This window comes from Cricetulus griseus, chromosome 5, assembly GCF_003668045.3.
Source record: "Cricetulus griseus strain 17A/GY chromosome 5, alternate assembly CriGri-PICRH-1.0, whole genome shotgun sequence".
NCBI classification, from domain to species: domain Eukaryota; kingdom Metazoa; phylum Chordata; class Mammalia; order Rodentia; family Cricetidae; genus Cricetulus; species Cricetulus griseus.
Window position 1 is genome coordinate 120,057,339 of NC_048598.1, and position 25,496 is coordinate 120,082,834.

Genomic DNA, 25,496 nt, shown 5'->3' on the forward strand with positions numbered 1-25,496 from the left:
AGTGGGTTCAACCTCCATACACAAAAAAAACAGGTATAGGGGCTGGAAAGATGGCTCAGAGTTTAAGAGCACTGACTGTTATTCCAGAGGTCCTGAGTTCAATTCCCAGCAACCACATGGTGGCTCACAACCATCCGTAATGAGATCTGGTGCCCTCTTCTGGTGTGCATATATACATGGAAGCAGAATGTTGTATACATAATAAATAAATAAATAAAATCTTTAAATAAAAAAAAAAAGCAGGTATAGGTTTGAGCATTTGTAATTCCAACACTTGGAAGAATGTAGGCAAGAGAATCTGAAGTTCAGGGTCATCCTTGGCTACATAGTGAGTATGAAATCAGCCTGAGCTACAAGAAACCTTAATTAAATTTAAAAATTTTTAAAGAACAAAACAAACCATGAGGCTAGGCAGTGGTAGCACACGACTTTAATCCTGGCAATAAGAAGGCAGAAACAGGCGGATCTTTGAGAGTTCGAGGCCATCCTGGTCCACAGAGCAAGTTCCAGTACAGGCTCCAAAAAACAAACAAACAAACAAAAAAAAAACAAAAAAGAAAGAAAGAAAAAGAAAGAAAGAAAGAAAACATGAAAAGTACTTTCTCCCCTCTCACTATATTCAAAGGTAACAACTAAACCTTTGAACTCATGTCCTAACTCTTCAGATAAATGTAAATAAAATTGGTACACTACAAAAATATTTCACGATACATAATCATGACCTGCACACCAAAAAAGGACTTGTGGCTTAATGTCCCTAAGCCAGCTGTCCAGCTTCTTTCACTTTGGAAAACACTAACATTATTTTTTGCAATACATAAATACACTGTAGTGCTAAAGCGTTTTCAAGGCATGGGGAAATAAAAAGTGTTCAAGGGTCAAAGAGCTCCTGATTTATATTCCTACAAAAGTGAGTGGTGTTACCTGAGGGTCTATTGTTTTGTTTTTCCAGACAGAGATTCTCTGTGTAACAGGCCTAACTGTCCTGGAACTATCTCTGTAGAGCAGGCTGGCCTCAAACTCACAGAGCTCTACCTGCCTCCCCAGTGTTGGGACTAAAGGCGTGTGCTAAAGACCCCCAGGTAAGGGTCTTATTTCTTAAGGGAAGTGGGGGGAGGAACCAGTCTACACACATACACATAGTCTAAGCAAAAGTTTATTTAGCAATGTATATACTCTAAATGAGAGACCTGAGTGAGCTACAAGGAAAGGCAAGAGAAGCAAAACAGTGGGTTGTGAGCTACAGATTTTAAAGATTTCATGATGAATATTTATGAGGTGGGTGGCATATTCACTGTAAGGTAGACCTTTTTAACCTTGTAAAGTGATACTCTGACCCTAAGGGGACAAGAGATATCGAGATCCATCTTTTTGTTGTTGTTACCACATATCCACCTCCTTTTTGAGACCGCTGAAGGTCCCCTGAGCTCAAGGTTACCTGTTAAGAAAACTAAAGCTTTCTCATGAAAATCGGGGCCAGGGTCTCACAACTGACCAACAGGCTGCAAGAACTGGCATAGGGCACTTGCTGTTTTCAGGATTCCCTACACACACACACACACACACACACACACACACACACACACACACACACACACACTTTCCCCCCCTCATATCTTCTACTTGTCATTTTGACAGCTGCTCCTTGATAGGAAGCCCAAATTCTGATTACACTTTTATTTATTTTGGTTGGTAAGAAGCAAATATACTAGGCAAGTATCCACATGCTAAGCTCTCTCCTTGGTTGGCCTGGAACTCATTCTGTAGACCAGGTTGGCCTCAAACTCAGAGATCCTCTTGCTTCTGCCTCCTGGGTGCTAGGATTAAAGGCGTACCCTAATATTTATACATTTATTCAAACAGGGTCTTGTTCAATATGCTTGTGTAACATGATAAAAAACTGATACTGGGGTTCAAGCTTCAAGCCAATGATCAGAAAAGCAAATTAGCTGGCCACTAGCTCTAACTACTACCTCAGGGTGATCCTGCTTCCTCTCTTTAGTGTGGCTGGAGAATCCTGAGACTGAATACCATCCTATCCTCAAAGTGGCTGGAGAATGAACGCCTGATACTGACTACTGAAGACCCTTCTCCTATCTTTTATACACCTCTAGTGCTCGGATTAAAGGCATGTGATCCCAGGTGCTGTTATCATCTTTGCGTGAGCGGTTTCTCTTTGAGAGTGGATCAATCTTATGTAGATCTGGGTGGCCTTGAACTCACAGAGATCATCTACCTCTTAATCCCGAGTCCTAGGACTAAAGGTGAGTACCACAAAGGTGTGTGCCAGGCTTTAAGGCTTGTAGCTGACTTTGCTTTCTGAATCCTCAGGCAAACTTTAATAAATCATAAAAAATTTATTACCCGGTGCTTGAGCAGCTTGACCTTCTTCTGCTTCCAACTCCCATGTGCTAGGATTACAAGTGTTTATCACCAAACTTGGTTCTACTTGGGTTTCTTTTTTTTTTTTTTTTTTTTTTTTTTTTGGTTTTTCGAGACAGGGTTTCTCTGTGTAGCTTTAGAGCCTAAAATGAACAAGGGTGGTGATGCATCTTATTGAGGGCAGGTTTGTTTTGTTTTGTTTTGTTTTTTTCCTCTTTCCATCCCACTCTATCTCTGTGAACCATCTGTGGTAGATAAAATTATTATTCAGTAAATATTCTCTCCTTCCCCTAGTATCCCCAAGGGAAGAATGGTTAGCCATAATATCTTCTGGTTTAGGATCCTTGGATTTAACCAACTAAAGACTGAAAATATTTGGCTTGTCATTTTCTTTATTCTTCCTTAATCAACACAGTGCAATGAATACTTACACAGTATCTGCATTATTGGGTATCCTAATGGAGAGATGATTTAAAGTGTACAAGAGGATTTATGTGTAGATTATAAGTAATAAATTTATTTTTGTTCAGAATTTTGTCTGCAGTGTTAGGGATCAAGTGTCTCTCTCTACACTACTACATTCTCAGCCCCAAATACTGCACCATTTTATATAAGGACTGGAGCATCCTCAGATTTTGGAATCTACTGGTCCTGGAACCAATCCCCTAAGATCTCTCTTTGGCCTCATGATGTGTGAAATCTACTATCTACTCTAAGTCTTTAGATAAGATCCTGTAATGTGCCTTTGTCAATGGAATCTTAGATGAGGGACACAGGCACATATGTGAATGATACTTGTGTGGTTATTAGCCTTGCCATCTTATGCAGCTGATATTGCCTTGAGAAGACACTAGCATGGATTGGCAGTCCTTGCCCCCTCAACCTGGGCCCCATAAGATGCTCAAATCGAAATGGTCCCAACCAACCCACACACTCTTCCACCTTGAAGCAGAGCCTTGGGTGAGACTTACATTTTCTAAGCTGCTAGGTTTAGAGGTCTGCTATGGAGACTTACCGCAATGGTAATGCTATCTGGCTCAAATGCGGACTGAAGACTAGCTAAAATCAGTTGAGAATTGCTTACCTCAAACCTTTGGGATTAAACGTATTTAGAATATAGATGTTCTCTAGTTTGTAAAGGGAATGTGATGCAAATATATATGCTTGATAGTACTTCGAAGAGCCTTAGAATCACCAAAGTCAAATACATCTAGGTCTACAGTGAACCAGACCAACAGTCTCAAAGTGTATTAAGACAGTGTGTAGGAACTGGGGAGATGGCTCAGTGGGTAAAAGCACTTACTATGCAAGAAAGAGGACTAGAGCTCAAGCTCTCAGCACCTCATTAAATCCAGGTATCACTATTGTGCCTATAATCCCAGCACTGGGGAGGGGAGGGGTAGGGACAAGGATCCTGGGAGACTGATGGCCAGCACATCTATTTGAAATAGCTTCAGGTTAATAAAGAAACCCTGGCTTAAAAAACAGGGCTGATAAGCATTTGCTGCACACATCTGACAACCTTAATTCCATCTCCAGAACCCACATAACTGAGTCTAAAAAGTTATACTTTGTGTATTGCTGAGTATTGCATACACATGATCCCAAATATGTGCACACACACACACAAAATTAAGTTTTTAAATATTAAAGCTGGGTGTGGTGGAGCATTCCTTTAGTTCTAGCAGATCTCCGTGAGCTGGAGGCCAGCCTGGTCTACACAGTGAGTCCCAGGATAGCCAGAGCTATATAAAAGTCCCTGCCTCATTTAAAAAAATAATAATAATTTAAAAAAGGGGGGGCTATCGAGACAGCTCAGAAAGTAAAGGTACTTACTTGCCCCACAAGCCTGGAGACCTATCTTCAATCCCCAGTACCAACATAAAGGTGGAAGGAGAGAACTCACTTCAGACTTAAACACAGGCGCCATGGCACCACCACCATCCCCCAACCCTGCACACAAAATAACATATATTTTTAAAAATAAGGTGATATATAATAGAGAAAACACCCAAAGTCCTTCTCTGGCTTCTATATTTGCATGCATGGATGCATGCAGTCACATATATAGACAGACTCTAGCTTTGCATATACAGTACACACACACACACACACACACACACACACTGTATGTACTGCATGTCCTATCTACTTACACACCCTATAAATAGACTACAGACTATAATAGATTCAGATCAGATAGAACTAATCTCATCTCATTCACTCACTCTATCTCTTTGTCATCAAGACTGGCCTTGATTTTCTTGCTCAGCTTCCAAGTAGCTGGGACTCCAAATGCATGCCACCAAACCTGGCAACTATAAAGACTCTTTTCCCTAGTGTTATTTTAATAACTCTGTAATGAAGTTATGATTACTGTGGGTCACTTTCTTAACCTGCTGTGGAAATGTATGGAATTCAACTAATTTTTAATTAAAACTGAATGTTTAAATCTTGTTAACTTGTAAGCCTCTGATATTTATCATTGCCTAAATTCTTCCTTTATTCAAGTTCAACAAGGAACTGAGCAAGACATTATGAAAACCAAACAAGAATTCTTCCTGCATCAAAGAGGAACTGGGTTTCTTTTACACAACGGAACACTGTGAATGTAGAATCAGATATTGCTTCTGTTCACTGAAAAGCCTACTATCTACAGGGGAAAACAGGCTAATTTTTACACTGATTACATGTTAAAATAAAACTGTTAGCCATACTGGATTAACAAATTACTAAAACTAATTTCACCTGTTTCTTGTAACCTTTATAAATGTGTCTGTTGGAACATTTAAAACTAGTATTTGTGGTTCACGTTTGTCTTTCGATGGCACAATGTAGCTGCGAATTTTCAGATCCTCCCACACCGCCAGGCCTTTCATTCCAAGTCGCTGATAATGCTTTCCCCTCCCTGAGACTTCCCTGACTTCTCAGCTTCTGGGACAGTGCACTATAGTGACTCTACACTCATCCTTCGCTGCCTCCTCGCCCTCCTTCCACCTGGCTCTTGGTGAGTTCCTAAAGTATCCACCCAGTTCGTTACTCCAACATCAGGTAGTAAATCTACTTAAGTGACCCATGTTTACACTTTACAGCTCTGACCTCAGGCCATCTTCACCCGCTGACACTTCAAAAGTGGTATTTCCAAACCACTTACTAACTTCCTTATTTTTCTCTCTCATTCTCCAAACTTGAACTCAATCTTGCACTTTAGCTGAACCGATCGCCAATCCTGCTCACATTTCTTCTGCATTTCTGTTACTTTAACCCTCATCTCCCCTAATTATGTAAAAGTTACCTCAATTCTCCTCACTACCAGACCGATGTGCCTGAAGCAAACCTCTGTCCGTGGCAGTGCCCCCTTTGAAAGGGAAGAAAAAGCAAACACTAAAAGTGCCTACAAGCGTCGGGCATACACACGAATCGTGACAGTTCTGATCAGGAACAAGCGCCTCACGACTCTGCCTGGCCACGGAGACACTGAGAAGTTGGCCCTGGGTGCCACTCACTTCTGGACTAGGACACTCTCGGGGAAGAGACGCGGAGTTTCACCAGTTGCTCAAGCAGACCCAGCCTAGGGCGCTTCCTCTCTCTCCTGCCCCATCCACTCCTGTACCGACAGCCACCGCCGACGGCAGCCACCTGCTCCGGGCCGCCCGGGAAAGCCAGCACTTCCGGACCAAAGCTCGGAGGGGGTCGCTCTCAGCCAGGCCGCTCCGGCCGAGACCCGAGAAACCCGCGGCCTCCCGTTTCCCAAGCGGGGTTCCTTTGCGTCCGCCCGGTCGGACCCCGCCCCTCACCCTCGGGGACGCCCGCAGCGCGGCGCGGCCGGGCCCGCAGACTCAGGCCCCGGCACTCGGCCAGCACCAGCGAACGCAGCGGGCAGGGACACCGTCCGTCCCGCACATCCCCGGCACGCACCTTCTCTCTCCGCGCCCGGGCAGCCGGCTCGCAGCCCAGGTTTCCGCCTTAGCTACCGCTGTTTTGTTTCCGACGAGAACTCGCGGCCCACAGAGCAGGTCGTCCTAGGCCCCGCCCTAGAGGCCTCATCAGTGTCGTCATTTCCGGCCCCAGCGACGTTGGCCCATAGACCGGGAAGGGACGGAGCTTCCGGTGGCGCGCGCAGACCACGAGGGTTGGGGGCTTGCAGCTGGCTTTGCTCAATTTGAACAATGCAGTGGGTCTAAGATTGTGCACGATCCGAGGCAGCTGTAGGGTTTGAGGCAGGTCTGGCGTTCTCCCAGGCTAAAAGAGATGACATTTTCCCCTTGGGTTTTTTTCTTTTCCTTCTTTTTTGGTTGAGACTGAGATTCCTATGTTCTCTGCCGGCATCAAACATACCATGGAGACAGACGGCCTTTAAAAGCCTCCAACACCGGCATGTGCACACCATGCCCCACGCCCCGTTTTGTGATGACATCTAAAAACACTTCCCATTTCTTCACAGCACTTATTTGGGTTGGGTTTTTTTGTTTGTTTATTTTTGGAGACAGGGTTTCTCTGTAGCTTTGGAGGGTGTCCTGCAACTAGCTCTTGTAGACCAGGCTGGTTTCAAAATCACTGACATCAGCCTGCCTCTGCCTCCTAAGTGCTGTTATTAAAGGCGTGTGCAACCACATCCGGACCACAATACTTATTTGTACAGTTCCCCAAAATGTATATAATTTGCTTCTGGTCTCAATCAAAGCGATTGGTGCATAAACAGGACCTGAGACACTACCCTAAACATTCTAGGCTCCAAATCTGAGAAAGTCTTCCAAGGTGCTAGCATCTAGAGAGCAGAAAATGTTTCCTATTTTGATTTTGCAACCATGTGATTTTATATAAAGATGAATATCAACAGTTATGCCTGTAATCCTAAATAGATGGAGGAAAGGTGGTCAATGAGTTGAGGTCAGACTGGCTTCTTAACAACTTAGGGGAAACTTGGCTACACAGAGTCAAATTACCGTTTTCTATATCCCAGAATGCCTGGTTCTAACACTAATCTTTCCCACCAGCAGAATGGCAGCTGGGAGGAGATATACCACCATGCATACCTCATACCATAAGTGTCTAACCCTTAGGTAGATTTTTCCCCAATTGTTCATTCATATGGGAAGAATGCAGAAAATAGTAAAGACCACAAAAAACAAACTCATTACACGTTAGACAAGCATAGGCTAAAACACATTTGTAAAGTTGTTCACTATTTTAACTGCAGTCTGTTTGATAGAACCAATCTCAACACAAAACAGTTTTGTGCAAAGACGTTCATGGAGTACTGGTATGTAAAAATAATAAAGCTAAGTGTTCTGCAACAAATCATATTTCACCCATGTTATAAAACTCTGTATGAGTTATATGCAAAGCCAGGTGTGGAGGTACACACATTTAATGCCAGGAACGAAGAGGCAGGCAGATCTCTGTGGCCAGACTGGTCTACAGAGCTAGTTTCAGGACAGCCAGGGCTCTTACATAGAGAAACCCTGGCACAAAAAACCAAAAGAATCAAAACTTGGAAACCGAAACAGGGGTATGACAAAATGAAGGTGAGGAAATCCAATAGTGACTATCAAAGAGTGAAGCAGAAACTGTGTCCTAGACCTGAAAGCACTACTTAAGGAGGAGAGCCTGCAAGTGTGAATGAAGTCATCACTAAAAGCCAGGGCCTAGTCAATAAAGAAGGCCATGTCTATTACCAATGACTCCAAGGTACTACACAATTACTATTTGCATATGATCATAATTTGCTTTTACTTACATATAGTAACACCCTCATGATTCCTGTATATTTATTACCTTTCAATCAAAAACTTCCCCATACTTTAAAATCTTGCCTAGAAACAAACTCATCCAAAAGAAACTTTAAAATGTTTTCTCACTAATTCTAATTATTTTTTCTCTGTAATTGGCTATATCTATCAATAATGGAAAGCTGTTGGACTCTACAGTTTTCCTTTTGTTATAAAAAAAAGAATGGTGTATTGTTGGACTTGTTTTTTGAAAGGTTGACACCAACCAGGGCAGACCTAGGCAAAGACAGGGAGAGACAGAAAGGGGAAGGAAGATCCCGGAGAAGGAATTCAATTAAATGAATCCCAATAAAAAACTACACACATAAAAGCCAGGCAGTGGTGCTGTACACTTTTAATCCCAGCACTCAGGAGGCAAAGGAGTTTGAGGCCAGTCTGGTCTACAGAAGAGTGTTACAGGACAGCCAAGACTGTTACACAGAGAAACCTTGTCTCAGAAAAACAAAGAAATGAAACAAGACTGCATACACACTTGAAATTGAGGGATTTTCTGGGTGTGGTGATGCATGCCTCTAATCCCAGCACAGGAGAGGCAGTAGGAGCATCTGTGACTTCAAGGTCACCATGCTCAACATAACCAGCCAGTTCTACCTAGCAAAACTCCCTTACAAGGAAGGGAGAAGAAGAAAAAAAAAAAAAAAAAAAAGCTTGGGTACTACACAAATGAACTCCCATCCTGTATGAGAATATAAAGGGCATCAGTTCAACTAATATAGTGTAACTTTTTTTTTCATTCTTGTTTTTGTAATTATCTTTTTCTGTTGGTATTTACAACCATTCCCAATTTGGTCCCTTCAAGACTCAAGTAGAGAGCTAGGCAGTGGTGCACTTGAGAGGCAGAAGAAGGAGGATCTCTGAGTTTGAGGCTATATACAGGGCTATACAGAGAAACCCTGTCTCAAAAAACAAAACAAAACAAAACAAAACAAAAAACAAAAAAAAAACAACTAAGACAAAGGCTTAAGAAGGAAGGTAGGCAGTGGTACATGCCTTTAATCCCAGCACCGGTTTGAGGCCATCCTAATCTACAGAGGGAGTGAGTTCCAGAATAACCAGAAAAACTGCCTTGAGAAACCAAAAAAACTCAAGTAGGGCCAGGCATCTACATAGTGAGTTCCAGGATACCAAGTTTAGTGAGACCCTGTCTCAAAAATAAAAGCAAAACAGACAAGTTAAATATAGAGGAAAAAAAATCCAATTAAAGGTGTATGCTCAATTAAATGCAAACATTAAAATTTTATGTAGTAAATACAAAGCTGAACTATAACCAGAAAAGTCGATGGCCATTCTGACATAAAAACCTTTATTCTGTGTCACAGACCTTCATACCAAGTTTGGCAAAAACAAGCCTCACAAACATGGGATGCCTACTTAAATGTATTTGCAATTTTATTTTCTTCATGGTGGTTAAAAAAATATATGCAGATCACTTCTTTTGCTGGTATTCATACTAATTATTTAAAACTTCACTATGAGGAAAACATCGGCATTTCTATTAGTTTATAGGGAAGCACAATCATAAAGCTCACATAACAAACTCTTTAAAGCACATCCTCAGGGTCTGGCTGGGATATAACCTAGAATGTTTGAGGGTTACTTTGATGTTCACTAGCAGAACATGTTGTACATAGCCAACTATTTTTTCTAGCGCATCACCATAAGTGTACACTGTAACCCAGCCCTTAGGACTGCAATGGAAGGAAGCAGCCTGAAAGACAGTAAGTTCCAGGACAGCCTGAACTAGAGTGGGAAGCTGTAGTATCCAAAAAAAAAAAAAAGGGGGGGGGAGTGTAACAATTTGAAGGAAAAATGTATTACCTCTATAGTCTGTCAAGATAAAATAATGTGCAGGTATCTGAAAAATATTATTCAATTGAGAGAAACCCATGGATCAGCTGGCATTAGTATCACCTGATAATTATAAAATTTTAGGTATTATCCACTCCACTAAATCACATAGGCATTTAAACAAAACAGGTGGACAAAAGTGCTCACTATATTGTTAAAAAAAATTTGTCTCAAACATTTTAACTATTTTTCCAACTATACTTAAATTTTATTTTGTGGTCAAACCAGGGAAAAAATTTAGACTTTCATGTGTGAGCAATACCCACCAATATAAAGCCTAAGATCTATCATAAAAACTAAGAAGTCTAAGTGATTTAAAAATAAGCTTTAATGGTAAAACATGGCTTAAGGTATATTAAACTATTAATTTAACCACCTTTACTGCCACCCACATGACCACTCCAAGGCTAATAAAATGCTGTTTTATGATTCAAGAGAGGGTGTGATGCAATATAAGGTATATACTCCTAAAACCTTCAGGTAAACATCTAGTTTTAAAACTAGAAAGGTAAAGTCAGTCTACTTAACTTCACGGTAATATTAGCTAAACAAAAACCTTACATAGGGTCAAAGCAAATGTGTTCAGAACACACACAAACAAAATAAGCAAAATCATGTCCTAAACAACTCTTCAGACCTGCTTAAACAAGGTCTTAAAAGGGGCTATTAAGTAAATTTTTAATTGGAAGGGTCATCTTTCTGGAACTTCCTCTTGAGAAACCAAACTTTTAAATATAATCAACACTATGTAAAGATAGTCATTGATGATAGCCTCATTCAAAATAAGGTAAATAAGGTCTCTTTGATCTTCTGATACAGTTAACAACTCATTTTAAAACTTCAGCCCATATTTTCAGGATATTTTCTAGCATACGCACTACACAATTATAACATAATGCCATTTATTTATAAGACTTGAAGGAAGCATCTCCAAGATCAAATATATACATTTTTAATAACTGAAATATTTACATAATGAAACCATGTCAAGGTTGAACATTAAGAACATTGTTTTGGATGTCCTCAAGATGTTTAAAAGAAAAAAAAAAAAAAACAAAAAAAAAAAAACCTTAGTAACTCAAGCTCACAGTTACATTACCCTAATAAGCCAGTCTTTACCTTTTAATAAACAAACATGGCAACAGCTGCACCTTATTTGTTATAAGAAATATTTAGAACTTGGTACTTTTCAAATAAATTTTGTCCCCTGGTGATCTTCTGAATTACTAATAAAGTCTGAGGATTTCTCTAAACATGTCATCAATATATTTAAAGTTTGATGACCAGTGATAAAAATTTGTGGACAGGAAACTGCCATGAATGATGTATCGTCGGAAGAAAGATGTAAACAGTCAACTACCATAGTGGACTACTACTATGTTTTGTCAAAATCTTTTGTAAACTTACCTTATTTATTGATGCTAGGGACAGAACCCAGGCCCTCTTTCATGCTAAGCATAGTAAGCTCTCTAACTGAGGTACCACCTGGTGATTTGTTTTAAAGAAGGTGGGCTCCTCCCCGCCTATACTTTTAGAATTAATTCGGCTTTATAAAAAGAACACACCCAAATTAAACAAAGACAAGTTGAAAATGTACTGAGTAAAATATTCCAGAACTTTAGACTCTGCTTCAGTTTAAGCCAAATTGGAGGAAGAATTAGACTATGATGTATCATCCTATTCACAGAGAAACACAAATCTGATTTAGCAGACTGTTGTTGCTCACTGCAGAATACTACGCTCTGGGAAACTCACACCGTAATCATACTAGTAGTTACTTGGGTTGGCACAATTATCACTTTTCCTTTATGAGTCTATTGGTGAATTACAAAATGTTAGGGAGCCCACCAAAGAAAATTTAAAAAAGACTTTTATACATACACTGACATAAACACATTAATACAGAGATACATTAAGAATGACTGTCTGCTAGTTTTTGCACTCTAATTTTAAACTCCATGCCTTTACAAGGGCTTGTCATTTCTGATCAGGGGAGTGGGATGAGATGGTAATGGGTATGACTAGTATTCAAATTATCCATGTTGGTGCCTGTATAGTACAATTTTAATATTAGGTGGAATCCTGCAAAAGAACTGGGGAATCATTTCAATATTTACAAGGACGAATCAGCAGAACAAGATTACATGAGATAGGCTGTGTACAGTAGCTGCAGCTTATAAAACACACCAGCAATTTGTACCTGGTGGGTAGAAAGAGAACCAGGGCTTCGGAGGGCTTTACAACCAAGTGCGTACACAGGGCATCAACAAATTAGAGGACAAAGAATTCACATTTTCTACATTAAAAAAATTACAGATCTCACAAATGTCTTTGAAGACACAGAAAATTCAAAGTTCTCTGAAGGATGTGAAAGAAGAAATCTGAAATGTAACTCTGACTGTAAAAAGAGTTTTACTTCACAAGACCAATTTTCTTGGCTTCTGTTTCATATATCAATAATCTCCACATTTTGACTATAAAAACTTCTGCTTCTTCATCTAGTACCTAGAAGACAAGACAGTAGTACATATAAAGATTGGTAGTATGCTAAATCGACAGTAACACACAAGAAAATTCTTACCCAAATACAATCAATATAATGACTTAAGAAAAATTGTCCAGTATGAAAAAGGTTGTAAACAGAACAGTTAAGTTACCAAAAGAAAGTTAATGACTCAACAAAATGTTGTGACTTATTAAATAATAATTCCATTGTACTTTTGTTTACTGCTTTGATTTTTAGACAAACAGCCCAGACTAACCCTAAACTTCAATGAAAACAAGGATAACCTTGAGCTCCTGTTCTCTCCTCCAAGGGTTGAGATTACAGGCATATGCCACCACTCGTCTCTAAAAATACTATTTGGATACAACTTTTTTACTTTGAAGTTAATTTTTATAGATATTACATTTATATGTGTCTGGCCAAACTACTGAATTTGCTATGCAAAGAATAATTTGTGAAGAACTGAAATATACAACCATGTAGCCTCATAGAGTAATTTTACTTATCCCAAACCAGACTCACCATCTTACAACTAACATTCAACAAATGCTTATTTTTGTGACACTGAACACCAATGCCACAGGATACAAAAATACTAACATTATCTTTTTCGCCTGGTAAATGAATAAGCTAGGTTATTATTGTATATGCCTAAGATTTCATTACTACAAAATTTTCCCAATATCACTTCTGCCTCTGGTCTATAGACATAAGGTTATGGCACTCAGGGCCATAAAAGATCTTACTTCATTAAAGACATTATCACAACTTGAGTGGGAAGCACCTTATTGTCGGTTTCTTCCCTAAACTGCCTCTAAGAATTTTGAGAACCCAATCCTTACCTAGTAAAATTATTTTCAAATCTTTACCATCTATTAAATAAAAGTGGCCTTGGCTGAATCATTTTAAGCTCACTAAGCATCAGTTCCCTTACTGTAAAAATGAAAGAAATTTTGCTACATCATACCAGTAGAAATAGTGTGGGAATTAAAATTAAAAATTTCATGTGACTACTTGGTACACAGTGATCAGTAAAATATTCAAAAACAGCTAGAAGCTTCTTTATACTTTTTTGTTTGTTTTTGATTTGTTTTTCGGGACAGGGTTTCTCTGTGTAGCTTTGGAGCCTAAACTGGCACTCACTCTGGAGATCAGGCTGGTCTCCAACTCACAGAGATCCGCCTGCCTCTGCCTCCCAAGTGCTGCGATTAAAGGCGTGCATCACCAACGCCCAGCTGCTTCTTTATACTTCTTTTAAACACATTTCTGGGTCATTACATCACCATAGCTTGAGAATGACCTTGTAATAGAAATCACAAAATATGCAACCAACATTTGTTATCTAAAAACACGAGGTTTTTAAAAATTGGGAATAAAGAACTCCTTGAGCTAAATATCTATCTTACATGCCTAAGAGGCATTTACAGGCCCCATTAACATTTTTGAAAAAGATGCATTGGTACATTCATTTACATGCATGTGTTTGAAGGAGTTACAAGCCATTTGTGTGGGGAGCCTAACTTACAACATGGTTGCTGGGACTAGAATCCTGGGTCTCATGACCAAGCATTAAGTGTTCTTATTGATTATCCATCTCTCCAACTTTTATTCTGGTATTGGGTGGGGGAGGGAGGAATAGGGGGTTTCCAAGTTCATGAAGAGTAGAAGTCAACCTGGAGTGTCAACCAAGGAGATGTCCACATTGTTTTTTCCAGATAAGATTTCTCACTAGAACCGGGACTTACTAATTAGGAAAGAGTGGACAAGCTCCACGGTCTGTTGTTTCTAACTCTCCGGTGCTGGGATTGGGAGAACATAACACATTCAGCATTTTTAGTAGGTTGTGGGTACAGAACTCATGCTTAAGCAGTGAGCACTTTGTCTGAGCTATCTACTTATATATGTGAGGCCTTTAATTTTTACAGTGTGTGTGTGTGTGTGCGCGCGCGCGCGCGTGCATGCGCCCAGTCTACAAAGTGAGCACATGTACATGAACTCACTTCGGTTTGGAAGCATCATACTTGAAAATAAGAGTTCTTATCCACGGAATGTTTTAAATGCAAACATTTTTAAATTACATGTATATTTGTTTGATAAGAATACAAATGCCATGGTACTGAAACCTAGCTCCAATATTTTCCTCAAATCCATGTCTAAATGTTCTTATATATGTTATGCACTTGTCATCACTTGGACTAATTTTTTTCTTTTTCATTTTTTTTTCTTATGGGACAGAGTATAAGAGGACCGGGGTGAGCTTGATCCTCCTGCTTCTTGTCTCCTAGGTGCTGGGATTAAAGGAGTGCAATTCCATGCCCAGCTGTACTTTCTTACCATCCTATTCTGATAGTAACCTTTTCCCAATTGCTTAAATCTAAGTAATCTTTCACTGACCTGCCAGTCCTTAATTCAAACTACCAGTTATACTCAAATTTTTTTCCTTTCTTCATAAAAGGCCCACATATTTAATGTAGTATTTTTCTCATTTAAAATACAAACCTCTACCCTCCTTCTGCTTATAAAATCACAATGTTCAATAAAAGTAACCACTGACCCTAATACAAAATCAAATGCAATTAGGAATTTGATTTTTTCAGTATGAAAATGCATGAAATTTATAGATTATTTTGTTCATACAGCTGTGAAAGTAACAATCTTTCTCTAACTTACCATGGCAACATCATCTAAAATGCTCTGCGGTGAACTATGTGCCATAACCTAAAAGAAAAAACAACTGTTATGCTATATAGTACAAAACCTAAAATGGTAGGGAAATTTCTTGTGCCTAGGGGAGTTTACTCTACTTTGAGGCACTTCCTGTTAAGCTCTGGAAGGTTTGGAACTTAAAGAGAGATCTGTCTGCCAGGCACCATGCCTGGCTCTATAAGTTTTGTTTTTATTTATTTTTTCCTTGTGTGTGTGTTGGGGGAGGGGGAGATAAGACAGGGTTTCTCTGTCCTAGAACATGCTCTGCACACTCAGCTCCTCTGCCTACTGAGTGCTGTGGGTAAAGACATGCACCATGACTATTTGACTAAGGTTCTCCCCCACCCCATCCTAATCACTAGACAGTTCAATCATTACTTCCAAGTTGCTTTTTCCCCCTCTTGCTGTGGAATGTAGGGTGACCTCAAACTTGTTATCCTTAGCCTTACACTCCCAAGTACTAGGATTATAGAAATCTGCCACTTTGCTATGCAAAGTGTTAATTCTAAAATAATTATAAGCAGAGAAAATAGTGTGTTTGCTCTTCAAGGCATTAAAAGAGCAATACTAGGGAAAGAATGACATATTTATACCATTACAAGAATATGGTACTGCCTCTATAATAGCCATCTTATTAAATGAAACTATGCTTTGAGAACACACAACAGAATACATCTTGATGGATGATGGTTGGGTGTACTGGTACCTGCCATTAATTCCAGCACTAAGTACATAGAGGCGATTTCAAGGTCGGCCTGGGCTACATGAAAGTGTGTTCAAAACAAAACAAAAGGCCTATAGGATTTAAAATGCTATAGTCTGTATAAAAATGGCCAAGACACAACTTTTCCATAAGGTTCAATTTCTTCATGTATAAATACAGTAACGAAAACATTTGAGAATTGTTTACTGTTACAAGACTGTTACAAGATTAAAAGAAAAATTCCCATAAAACAAAATCCCTGTGTCAGCCAATTACTCTAATCAGTCAGTAGGTGCTTAACACTATTCATGACAGTCACCAAAAATGGGTGACTTCCAAAAAAATTGAGGAAACAAACTACTGGCTACCTCTGAAAAATGCAACCCCAAGACAAAAGGGCGGCATCACATGTGCAGTAGAAAAAAGAAAATGTGATTAAGAAGAGACACCTACTCAGTCCTCCCTAACTAAGTATCAAAGCTGTGGAATGGAATGATGGGACTCAAGGTACAAATCTTCCTTTCAATAACAAGCCACTTAATTAAAATTGATTATCATGAACTATGCCACATTCTTAAATTAGGAAGTATCTACAATAAATGTTGGGGATGAAGGGGAGAAAAAAAGGACCAACCTTAGAACAAACAAAATCAACTAATGTAGCTTCTTCTTCACCTATGTATTCTATGATTTTCTTATTGATCCACGGCCTGATTCTTCGTTCCATCAGTATCTGCAAAACAAAGCCTGATTGAAAAACAATCTAAAGAATTAAAACTCTTTCTTATACTCACTACTTTCAAGACTAAAATATGTCAAGTGTAGAGGCACAGACGTGACTCGGGAGACAAAACCCAGAATATCTGGTTCCAGGACAGTTGGGCTACACACTGAGACACTGCCTCAAAAATAACAAATAAATAAATAAATGTAATTACTATATGACTCAGTATTCTATGCCTAGGATATAGCCAGAGAACTCTTTCACAGAGATACCCGAATTTCCTGCTGTGTTTACTACAGAAAAGACCGTGAACCAAGATATTCATCAGTAGATGAATGGATAACTGAGTATCTGGCCCACATAAAGAATCTGCATAAAGAAAAACAAACAAAACCCAAGAAAACCTCATGAAATTTGCAGGAAAATTGGTGAACTTAGGCATAAAACTTTTAAGTGTTGTGAACCAAAATGAGGGGGGGTAAAAAAAAAACCTTATAGTCTTCCTCCTATGTGTTGCTTAGCTTAGTGTGTGTGTAAATACTCTTAAGTTGTACAGTAGGGGAACATTTAAAGAGGAGGCTTTAAAAGGGTAGTTACTTTGATTGAGTTCAGCTGTAACAGGGATATAAAATAGGTGAATTTAAAAAAGGTAGTATTCTGGGAGAGGGAGGTTTTGGCAGTGATGCAAAATAAATACATGATTTTTTTTTTTTAAGTAGCTTTAGGTACTAGTGGACAGGATGTAAGAAAAAGACATGGAAATTGTGGACAAAGCTAATTTTTCTATTTCAACTACATGGTGTTTTTGTTTTTATTATTCTGTGTGTATGGGTAAGTACATAAAAATGTAATTGACAGTGAAAGTATCAAACCACCAGCAAAGCTCCATGGCCTCAGAATAACCTGTCTACAAGTTGATTAAAAATGTATATAGCGTGGTACCTCTACCCCCACAACACCGCTGCAACAGTGTTTCTCTGCATAACCCTGGTTGTCCAGAAACTTGCTTTATAGACTGTGCTTACCTCAACCTCAGAGTCTTACTTCTGCCTCCCTAGTATTGAGATTAAGGGCATTGACCATAGCCTGGCTTAAATGGTCATAATATAGCTGTGTGATGTTTTTCTTGGTGATTTTATTACAAGAAAATGATTGTTCTGTTTTTGGAAACAGTGTTTCTCTGCTTAGCCTTGTTAGTCCTGGTTGATCTTGAAAGACTCACCTGCCTCTGCCTCCAGAGGGCTGGGATTTAAAGGCATGCATTACCATCACCTGGCTACAATAAAGCAATTTTATGAAGGAAACACAAAAACCTCTGCCATGGGGCTGGAGAGATGGCTCAGAGGTTAAGAGCACTGGCTGCTCTTCCATAGGTCCTGAGTTCAATTTCCAGCAACTACATGGTGGCTCACAACCATCCGTTATGAGATATGGTGCCCTCTTCTGGTGTGCAGATATATATGGAAGCAGAATGTTGTGTACATAATAAATAAATAAAATCTTTAAAAAAAAGAAATGTTTAAAAAAAAAAAAAAAAAAGCTAAGGGGAAAAACAACCCTTAAAAAAAAAAAAACTCTGCCATGGCATCTACTTAGTGACAAGATCCACCATGCCAAGGAGAGCATTCAAACTTATTTGTTAAGACTAAAACTAAGAGTGTGTGTCAGTAACACTGAAAACCAGTCCAAACATATAATGTGACGGGCAATGTGCTACTCACGGAATCCACAATAGACCAATCCAGAGGATAAGCAAAGAGCTCAGGTTTGGCTGTGGGAATTTTCTCAATGAGACTTTTAATGTGCTTGCGCTTTTCTTCAGTGTTTACAGTGCCTTTGGTAGCATTTTTATCATCTTCACCATAATCCAAGGGAACAAGTTTCCTTTTGCGGGGCACATCATCGCTGTCTTCATCCTCGAATTTGTTAAAGACACTATCTACAGGTAGTTTCTTTCGCTTCACAGAATTAGGTTGGCCAGGACTATTGGAAGCACCTATAGTTAAAAAACATTATCTTAGTATGAAAACATCATTTTCAAATGCTAAATTTGACAACCCACCATCCCTCATAAAGTGCAAATATGCTTCCACACTCTCAGAGAAAGATCCCAACTGTTTAAAAACAAAAAACTCTCTACTCACAAGTGCTAGAAAATTTAACTTTTCACTTCTTCTCAGAACTTGAGGCAGCTGGAGATATAGGAGCACTAGTAGAACTACGAAAACAATCGTGAGCTAGAAAGGCATGGTTGAATACTTTGCTATCTATCTACCAAGGAGCTATATATGTATATGGATTATCTTTGTCCTTATAATAAAGGTTGTTGGTACATTGGAGGAGAAAAGACAAAAAAAGGAAGGCAATTCTAACATACCCAATTTAAGACTTAGTCCTATTTTTGGCCTATGCTCCTCAGGCTGCTGTTGATCTGGTGAGTTTTCATGAGGAATAATAATACCACAAGGAGACTCATCCCCAGGAGTGTTGGGTGTTGCATTGCCACTGGCAGAGGACACAGATGGTGCGGAGCTGATGGGTCTCAGAGTGGGTTTAAGACAAGGCTTTTGCTCTGGTTCTTCTTCCTCTTCCATAGGCTCCTCTCGTTTTTCTTCTTTTTCTTGCTTTTCTTCTTCTTCTTCCTCTGATTCTGGCTCTTGCTTTATTTGAGGCTGTCTGCGCCTCTCAGCCTCTTGTTCCATCTGTAACCCAAAAAAAACCCCACCTGATTAAAAAGACCATGACTGTAACTCTTCCCTTTGCTTTACACATATTACATAAGACAATCAATAAAAAGGTTTATTTGCCAGCATTCAGGAGGCAGAGGCAGGTGGATCTCTGTGAGCCTGGTCTATAAGAGCTAGTTCCAGAACAGCCCTCCAAAGCCACAGAGAAACCCTGTGTCGAAAAACGGGAAAAAAAAAAAAAAAAAAAAAAAAAAAAAAAAAAAAAAAGATGATTTATTTGAACAGTGGGTCCAAAACAAAATAAGATTAAGAACTGAGCAATAGGGGCAGGAGAAATGGCTCAGGTTAAAAGCATTGGTTGCTCTTCCAGAGGACTTGGGTTCCATTCCTAGAACTCAACTTTCTGAAACTCCAGTCCCAAGGAATCCAATACCAGTAATCAACAACAAATCATGAAAAGACATGATTTTACTGAAGCATATAACATGCAAAAATATGGAAACTTCCCATTATTACTTGATAGAAGAACTAAAAGTGTTTTAAAAATGACAGTTCTTAGATGCAAAAATAGAGCATAGTACATCTGCTAACAGTCTGTTATGCTTAAAAATAGACTGTTGAAGAAACAGCTTGGTGATGAAAATCATCTGCTGTTCCTGGAGACACAGGTTCAGTTATCAGAACCCACATGGTGGCTTCCCAAACATCATCATTCTAGTTTCAGAGAATATAATCTTTAAGGGTACCAGCAGGAATATGATTCACTTATTTACATGTAAGCAAACCCATACACATGAAATAAAAATAAATATTTAAAAAATGATACATTATAAAATGGAAACATTTTAGGAAGAAAATATTTCAAACTAAGTAGGCATTTCAAGTCAAAGAAAATTTTAAGGACAGCTTTCTATTCAATTTTATAAGGGAAGACTTAATTAACATGTAAATTCAAGGACCTGGGAAATAGCTCCACTAGATGCATGACAGCTGTGCAAGCATGAAGACTAGCTTGATTTCTAGTACCTACTACACCCAAACCAAGCACATATGCTAGTAATGACAACACTGACAAGGTTAATTAAGACAGGCAAATCCCTGGCCTGCTAGCACAACAATGAGAGACTCTGTCTCAAGTAAACTAGGGGAGATTACTCCTGTGGAATGATACCTAAGACCTGACTTCTGGCTTCTACAATGCACATCACCCGTAAACTCTCCCCCAATACACACACACAAAGGTGTGATTCAACTCAGCTTAATGATTTCTGTATTAAACATAACAGATGTACTAATAACCTATAAGACAATGGCACCTTAAGTCCCAAGATCATATTGTATATTACCTTTATCTACAAACAAAAATACAACATAGCTGACTTTAAAATGATACAGTGATTTAAACCAAACAATTTCAGATGTTGTAGTATCTCACCCTCTGGAGCTCTGCATCTGGATCTGGATGTCCTTCGGCCAGTAAACGTTGCCTGATTTCCTCAAGTTCTTCCTTCTCTCTCTTCCTATCTCGTTCATCAGCTTCCATTTCTTTTTCCCTATCACGCAACCGTTTCTGAAGCGCACTCCCCCTACAGAGGTAAAAGGACTCATTTAATAACCACATCAATGCCTAGTATATATAATGTCCCCAGCAGTGTCTGTCTCAATACTAGAAACCACAAAACTGAATGCTAAGACTCAAGTGTTCTACATCTATACAACACCCAAGACAGTGTGCTTGGTCTCTACATTATTGTGTAACGTATTACTCTGAAAATCACTCTAATGAGCCTAAAAGCTAAAAGGTAACTTTCAAGAAGAAGACAGCTTTTTTTTGTGCCTGTTCCAATGAATTTCCAACTTTTAATTTATATTTTTTCAGTAAGGTGTGAAGACAATACAAGAACTGCTAAGACTTTTGGGTATGAGGGTGTAACTCAGATAACACTGAGGGAATGCTTAACCTGTTTGAGGTTCACTGTCCTACCAAAATGAGTGGTCATGATGTACATGACTTTAATCCCAATCTGTATGCCAAGGCAGGAAGTTGTAAAATCAAGGCCAGCCGGGATTACAAAGCAAAATGGGTCATCCAGTAAAGACAAAGTGGTTCAATTCATAACTTAATAACAGTAATGTATCAATATGGATATGGTAGGAAGGGATCAGATGGGACACTTTTGAAAACACTGAAGACAAATTCCTGAATCTAAACAGTTTTTAAAAATAACCGTCTAAGGCTGGAGAGGTGGCTCAGTGGTTAAGAGCACTGGCTGCTCTTCCAGAGTTCCTGAGTTTAATTCCCAGCAAACATTCCGGCCTGCAGCAGACATACAGGCAGAATACTGTATACAAAATAAATCTAGGAGGAAAACAAAACCAACAAACAAACAAAAAAAAAAACAAAAAAAGAGGTCCTCCATCATAGACTCCCCTCTAAAGCCACATGGGATTATTGATTCTAAACCTCAGCACACCTGTATCCTCATATTCATAAGCAGCCCACCAGTTTACACTTGCTTACCTATAGTACTTTGGATCATCTCTATCATCATCATAATCTTCTAGGAATTCTTTTAGTCGTTTAGCCTCTTTAGCCTTTGCAGAAAAGAAGGACAAAGTACATAAAACTCAGGTTAAAAGTTAGTCTACTTCCTTCCTTTTTCTTAGGAAAATATTTCTCCATGTTTATAGCACTTAAAACTATAATACTTCTCAATTACTTCACATATGAAATGGGTATATTATTAAAATATTATAAACTCAGCTTCTGGACATATCTGAAACATGAAAAACATCCATGTATACAATATGCTAAACAAATATCCTTTGAATATAATTTCCACAATACATTCTTTTCCAATGAAATCTGAACACAATAGGAAGCAAAACACTATGACCATATTAAATGTATTAGACAAAAGCATCTTAAATTTCATTGGGTAGATAATGCTACAAGTGATTTAAGCAAAATGCAAGATTTAGATTTAAATAATGTTCATATACTTAGATTCACATCTGTATGTAAAGCAGATAGTGGTTTCTGACTTAAAAATCGTTGAATACCTCTCATCCACCTCAATGTAAAAGTGTTGTAACAGACATTGATAGGAATCATCTATCTATTCCTTAGTAACCACTCCCCGAGGCACAATTAACATGCATCTGTAGTACTTCATATTTCCAAACACAATTTTCTTTACAATTATTACCTTATCTGCTTACATTAATTTTTTCAAAATTACGATGACTTCTATATGGTAACCCAAGGCATTAGGCTGGGATATGACGAATACTCAACTAAACTAACTTTAAGTTGCAGTCAAGTCTCCCGTCTGAAGCACCTTGCTAGCTCAAGAAGTTTTTAGAATTTTAAAAATTGACATCACAATACACATTAATTCTTAGTTTCTAGTGAGACCAAATTCAAAACAAAAACAAAAACAAACAATTAATACTGAGAAGCTGTTATGTATTTATAAGGTTTTCCGTGTTACAGTAAAATTGAATGTTTATGACTTGACAAAACACCTTTTGAAACCTAAAATCTCACCATTTCTCTTCTTCTTTCTTCTTCTCTTTCCGCTTCTTTCTCATATTCCCTAGTTTTCTTTCGTTCTCTGATTTCCCAATTCTTAAGGCGCTAAAAAGAAAAGTTTCAAAACATTAAAATTTCAAACAAGATTCTGCAAACCATGGCTCACCAGCCTATGTGATTACAACACTTTATAATGTAAAGCATTTTGTGTTTACCTCTTGATAAGCAGCCTCTTTCTCTCTAAGTTTTCTTTCAAGTTTTCGTCGTTCATATGCATCTTCTTCATCCTCTTCCCTGTCTCTTTTCTTATCTTTCTCTCTTTCTCGCTCCCGTTCTCTTTCTCTTTCTCTCTCTCGTTCTCGTTCTCTTTCTCGTTCCCGTTCTCTCTCTCTCTCTCTTTCCCTTTCCCGTTCCCGGTCTCTGCTTTTTTCTCTATGGAAATAAAACAATAAATATAGAGTATATTTTATAACATTCTATTTTCTTTAGGGACCAAGGGAAGTTGTAATATGTATTAAACAAGTCAGAACATTAATTTTTGGAGAACTGTAAATTTCTCTATACTCAAAGGTACACTCAGGTAAAGCATTTGTCTATAATAAACAAGGTCCACCATTCATTTGTTGTTGTTTATTTGGTTTTCGGGACTTTGTGTAGCCCTGGCTGTCTTAGAACTGTCTCTGGAGACCAGGCTGGCCTCAAACTCAGAGATCCACCTGCCTCTGCCTCCCGAGTGCTGGGATTAAAGGTGTGTACCACCACGGCCTGGCAAGGTCCAACATTCTGAAGTGAAAAATAATATTCACATCAGAAAATAAACATGAGATTACATAAAAGATTGGAAAAGTACAAATTCTGGCTGATTAAATGTGGAGATGCATAACTAGGTGCAGAGGGCAGGATAGTAAACTCTAATAATCCTAAAGTCTGGAAGGCAGAGACAAGATGACCTCAAAGCCAGCCACAACTACATAAGATTCTGAAATTTTCTTATTTTCTCATTGCTCTAAATATTACAAGTTACCAAAAAAATTAAAATACTGCTTAGAGGGTGAAATTACTAGACAACATGGATAGATGAACACAGGGTCAGAGACAGACACACACACACATACACACACACACACACACACACACATACACACACACTCACTCACTCACTCACTGAAGAGAATACTGACAGAACTGACTGACTTCTCAGTGCAAATAGAGAAACTGCCTACTAACCCAAGGATATAATGGAACTTGTCTGCCCTAACACAGAGGGAACAACTGGTTCTAGGTTTACAAAAACTGGCCTAAGAAAGAATAACTACATAAAACTTGTTGGCAAATACCTCAGTCATAGAGTGCTCAATGTGCCACCAAACACTCTACATGATGGGGAATGCCAGTAAGCCCACCAGAACACATGAATTTGAGACAAAAGGAAGAATTCACAACCAGCCTACGGTACATACACAAAGAGCTAACCTCAAAAATCTAAATAACAGGGCTGGAGTGATATCTAAAGAGTTAAGAGCACTTATTGATCTTGCATGCAATAGAGTCAGGACCAATGTGATGGCTCACAACTATAGTTCCAGGTGATCTAACAACTTCTTCTGGCTTGTACATATATGGTATGTGTATACACATGAAGACAAATCACTCACACACAAATAAAAATAATGTGCCAGGCCAGGAGTTGGTGACGCACACCTTTAATCCCAGCACTCGGGAGGCAGAGGCAGGCGGATCTCTGTGAGTTCAAGACCAGGCTGGTCTCCAGAGCGAGTGCCAGGACAGCCTCGAAGCTACACAGAGAAACCCTGTCGGGGGGGGGGGGGGGGGGGGGGCAATAATAATAATGTGCCAGGTATGATAGTGCACACCTTTAATCCCAGCACTCAGGGAGCAGAACCAGGAGAATCTCTTTTGAGTTCTCGATTGGCCTGGCCTTCCCAACAATTTCCAGGCCACCAGGGCTACACAGAGAGACCCTGTCCCCCAAAACTAGGGAAAACATTATTACTTTCACTAATGATATTATTGTGTATACAAGACAGGCAGGACATGGAAAACTTATCACTGAATGCAAATGGTTCCACTGGCTGTCTTGTAATTCAATTAAGCTATGAGAAGCAATCAAGATTTATATCATGTCTTCTTACCTTGATCGACTACGATCCTTATTTCTGTCTGAGCTCCTTTCTCGATCACGGTCCCGATCTCTCTCTCGGTCTCGGTCTCTCTCTTTTGTGCGGTCACGATCCCTATCCCGTTCTCGTTCCCGCTCCCGTTCTTTTTCCTTTTCTCGTTCACGTTCTCTTTCCCTTTCTCGTTCCCGTTCTCGCCTCTCTCGTTCCCTTTCACGTTCCCTCTCTCTTTCTCTCCGTTCTTTCTCAATTTCCTGTCTTTCTTTTTCTTTTTTGCCTTTCTCTTCTTCCAGTTTCTAGAAACCAATAAAAGTACTTTTAGAGTTAGTTCTCTGGCTCCAGTATTTAGACTTTCCCCGGCGCAATGCCCAATACTTGTAAGAAAAGCATCAAACCACCAAGGCTTTAAATACTCGTGGCTTTATTTGACAAATTAAACTGAAACATTCAGAAGGCTAGATTTCGTGCAAAACCA

At 39.1% G+C, this 25,496-nt stretch overlaps 2 protein-coding genes across 6 annotated transcripts in view; both read right to left on the reverse strand.

Moving 5' to 3' along the window:
- The window catches only part of Psen1 (presenilin 1), a 46,149-nt gene extending 39,701 nt beyond the window's left edge, over positions 1–6,448 (reverse strand). Inside the window, exon 1 of one of the 2 annotated variants that reach the window (XM_027418452.2) lies at positions 6,301–6,448. The gene's annotated coding sequence lies outside the window, so the exon portion shown is untranslated. The remainder of the gene's footprint in view (positions 1–6,300) is intronic. The other variant, XM_027418453.2, reaches the window with a different exon arrangement.
- A 4,459-nt stretch (positions 6,449–10,907) lies between these two features.
- The window catches only part of Rbm25 (RNA binding motif protein 25), a 43,193-nt gene continuing 28,604 nt past the window's right edge, over positions 10,908–25,496 (reverse strand). For all 4 annotated transcript variants that reach the window (XM_027418450.2, XM_027418449.2, XM_027418448.2 and 1 more), the window contains 10 exons: positions 25,037–25,317; positions 23,099–23,315; positions 22,899–22,988; positions 21,870–21,943; positions 20,784–20,934; positions 19,039–19,363; positions 18,383–18,657; positions 16,572–16,670; positions 15,199–15,246; positions 10,908–12,527 (listed from right to left, as the gene is read on the reverse strand). In XM_027418450.2, the coding sequence (XP_027274251.1) occupies positions 12,435–12,527; positions 15,199–15,246; positions 16,572–16,670; positions 18,383–18,657; positions 19,039–19,363; positions 20,784–20,934; positions 21,870–21,943; positions 22,899–22,988; positions 23,099–23,315; positions 25,037–25,317 (1,653 nt within the window). In that variant the 3' untranslated portion in view covers positions 10,908–12,434. The remainder of the gene's footprint in view (positions 12,528–15,198; positions 15,247–16,571; positions 16,671–18,382; positions 18,658–19,038; positions 19,364–20,783; positions 20,935–21,869; positions 21,944–22,898; positions 22,989–23,098; positions 23,316–25,036; positions 25,318–25,496) is intronic.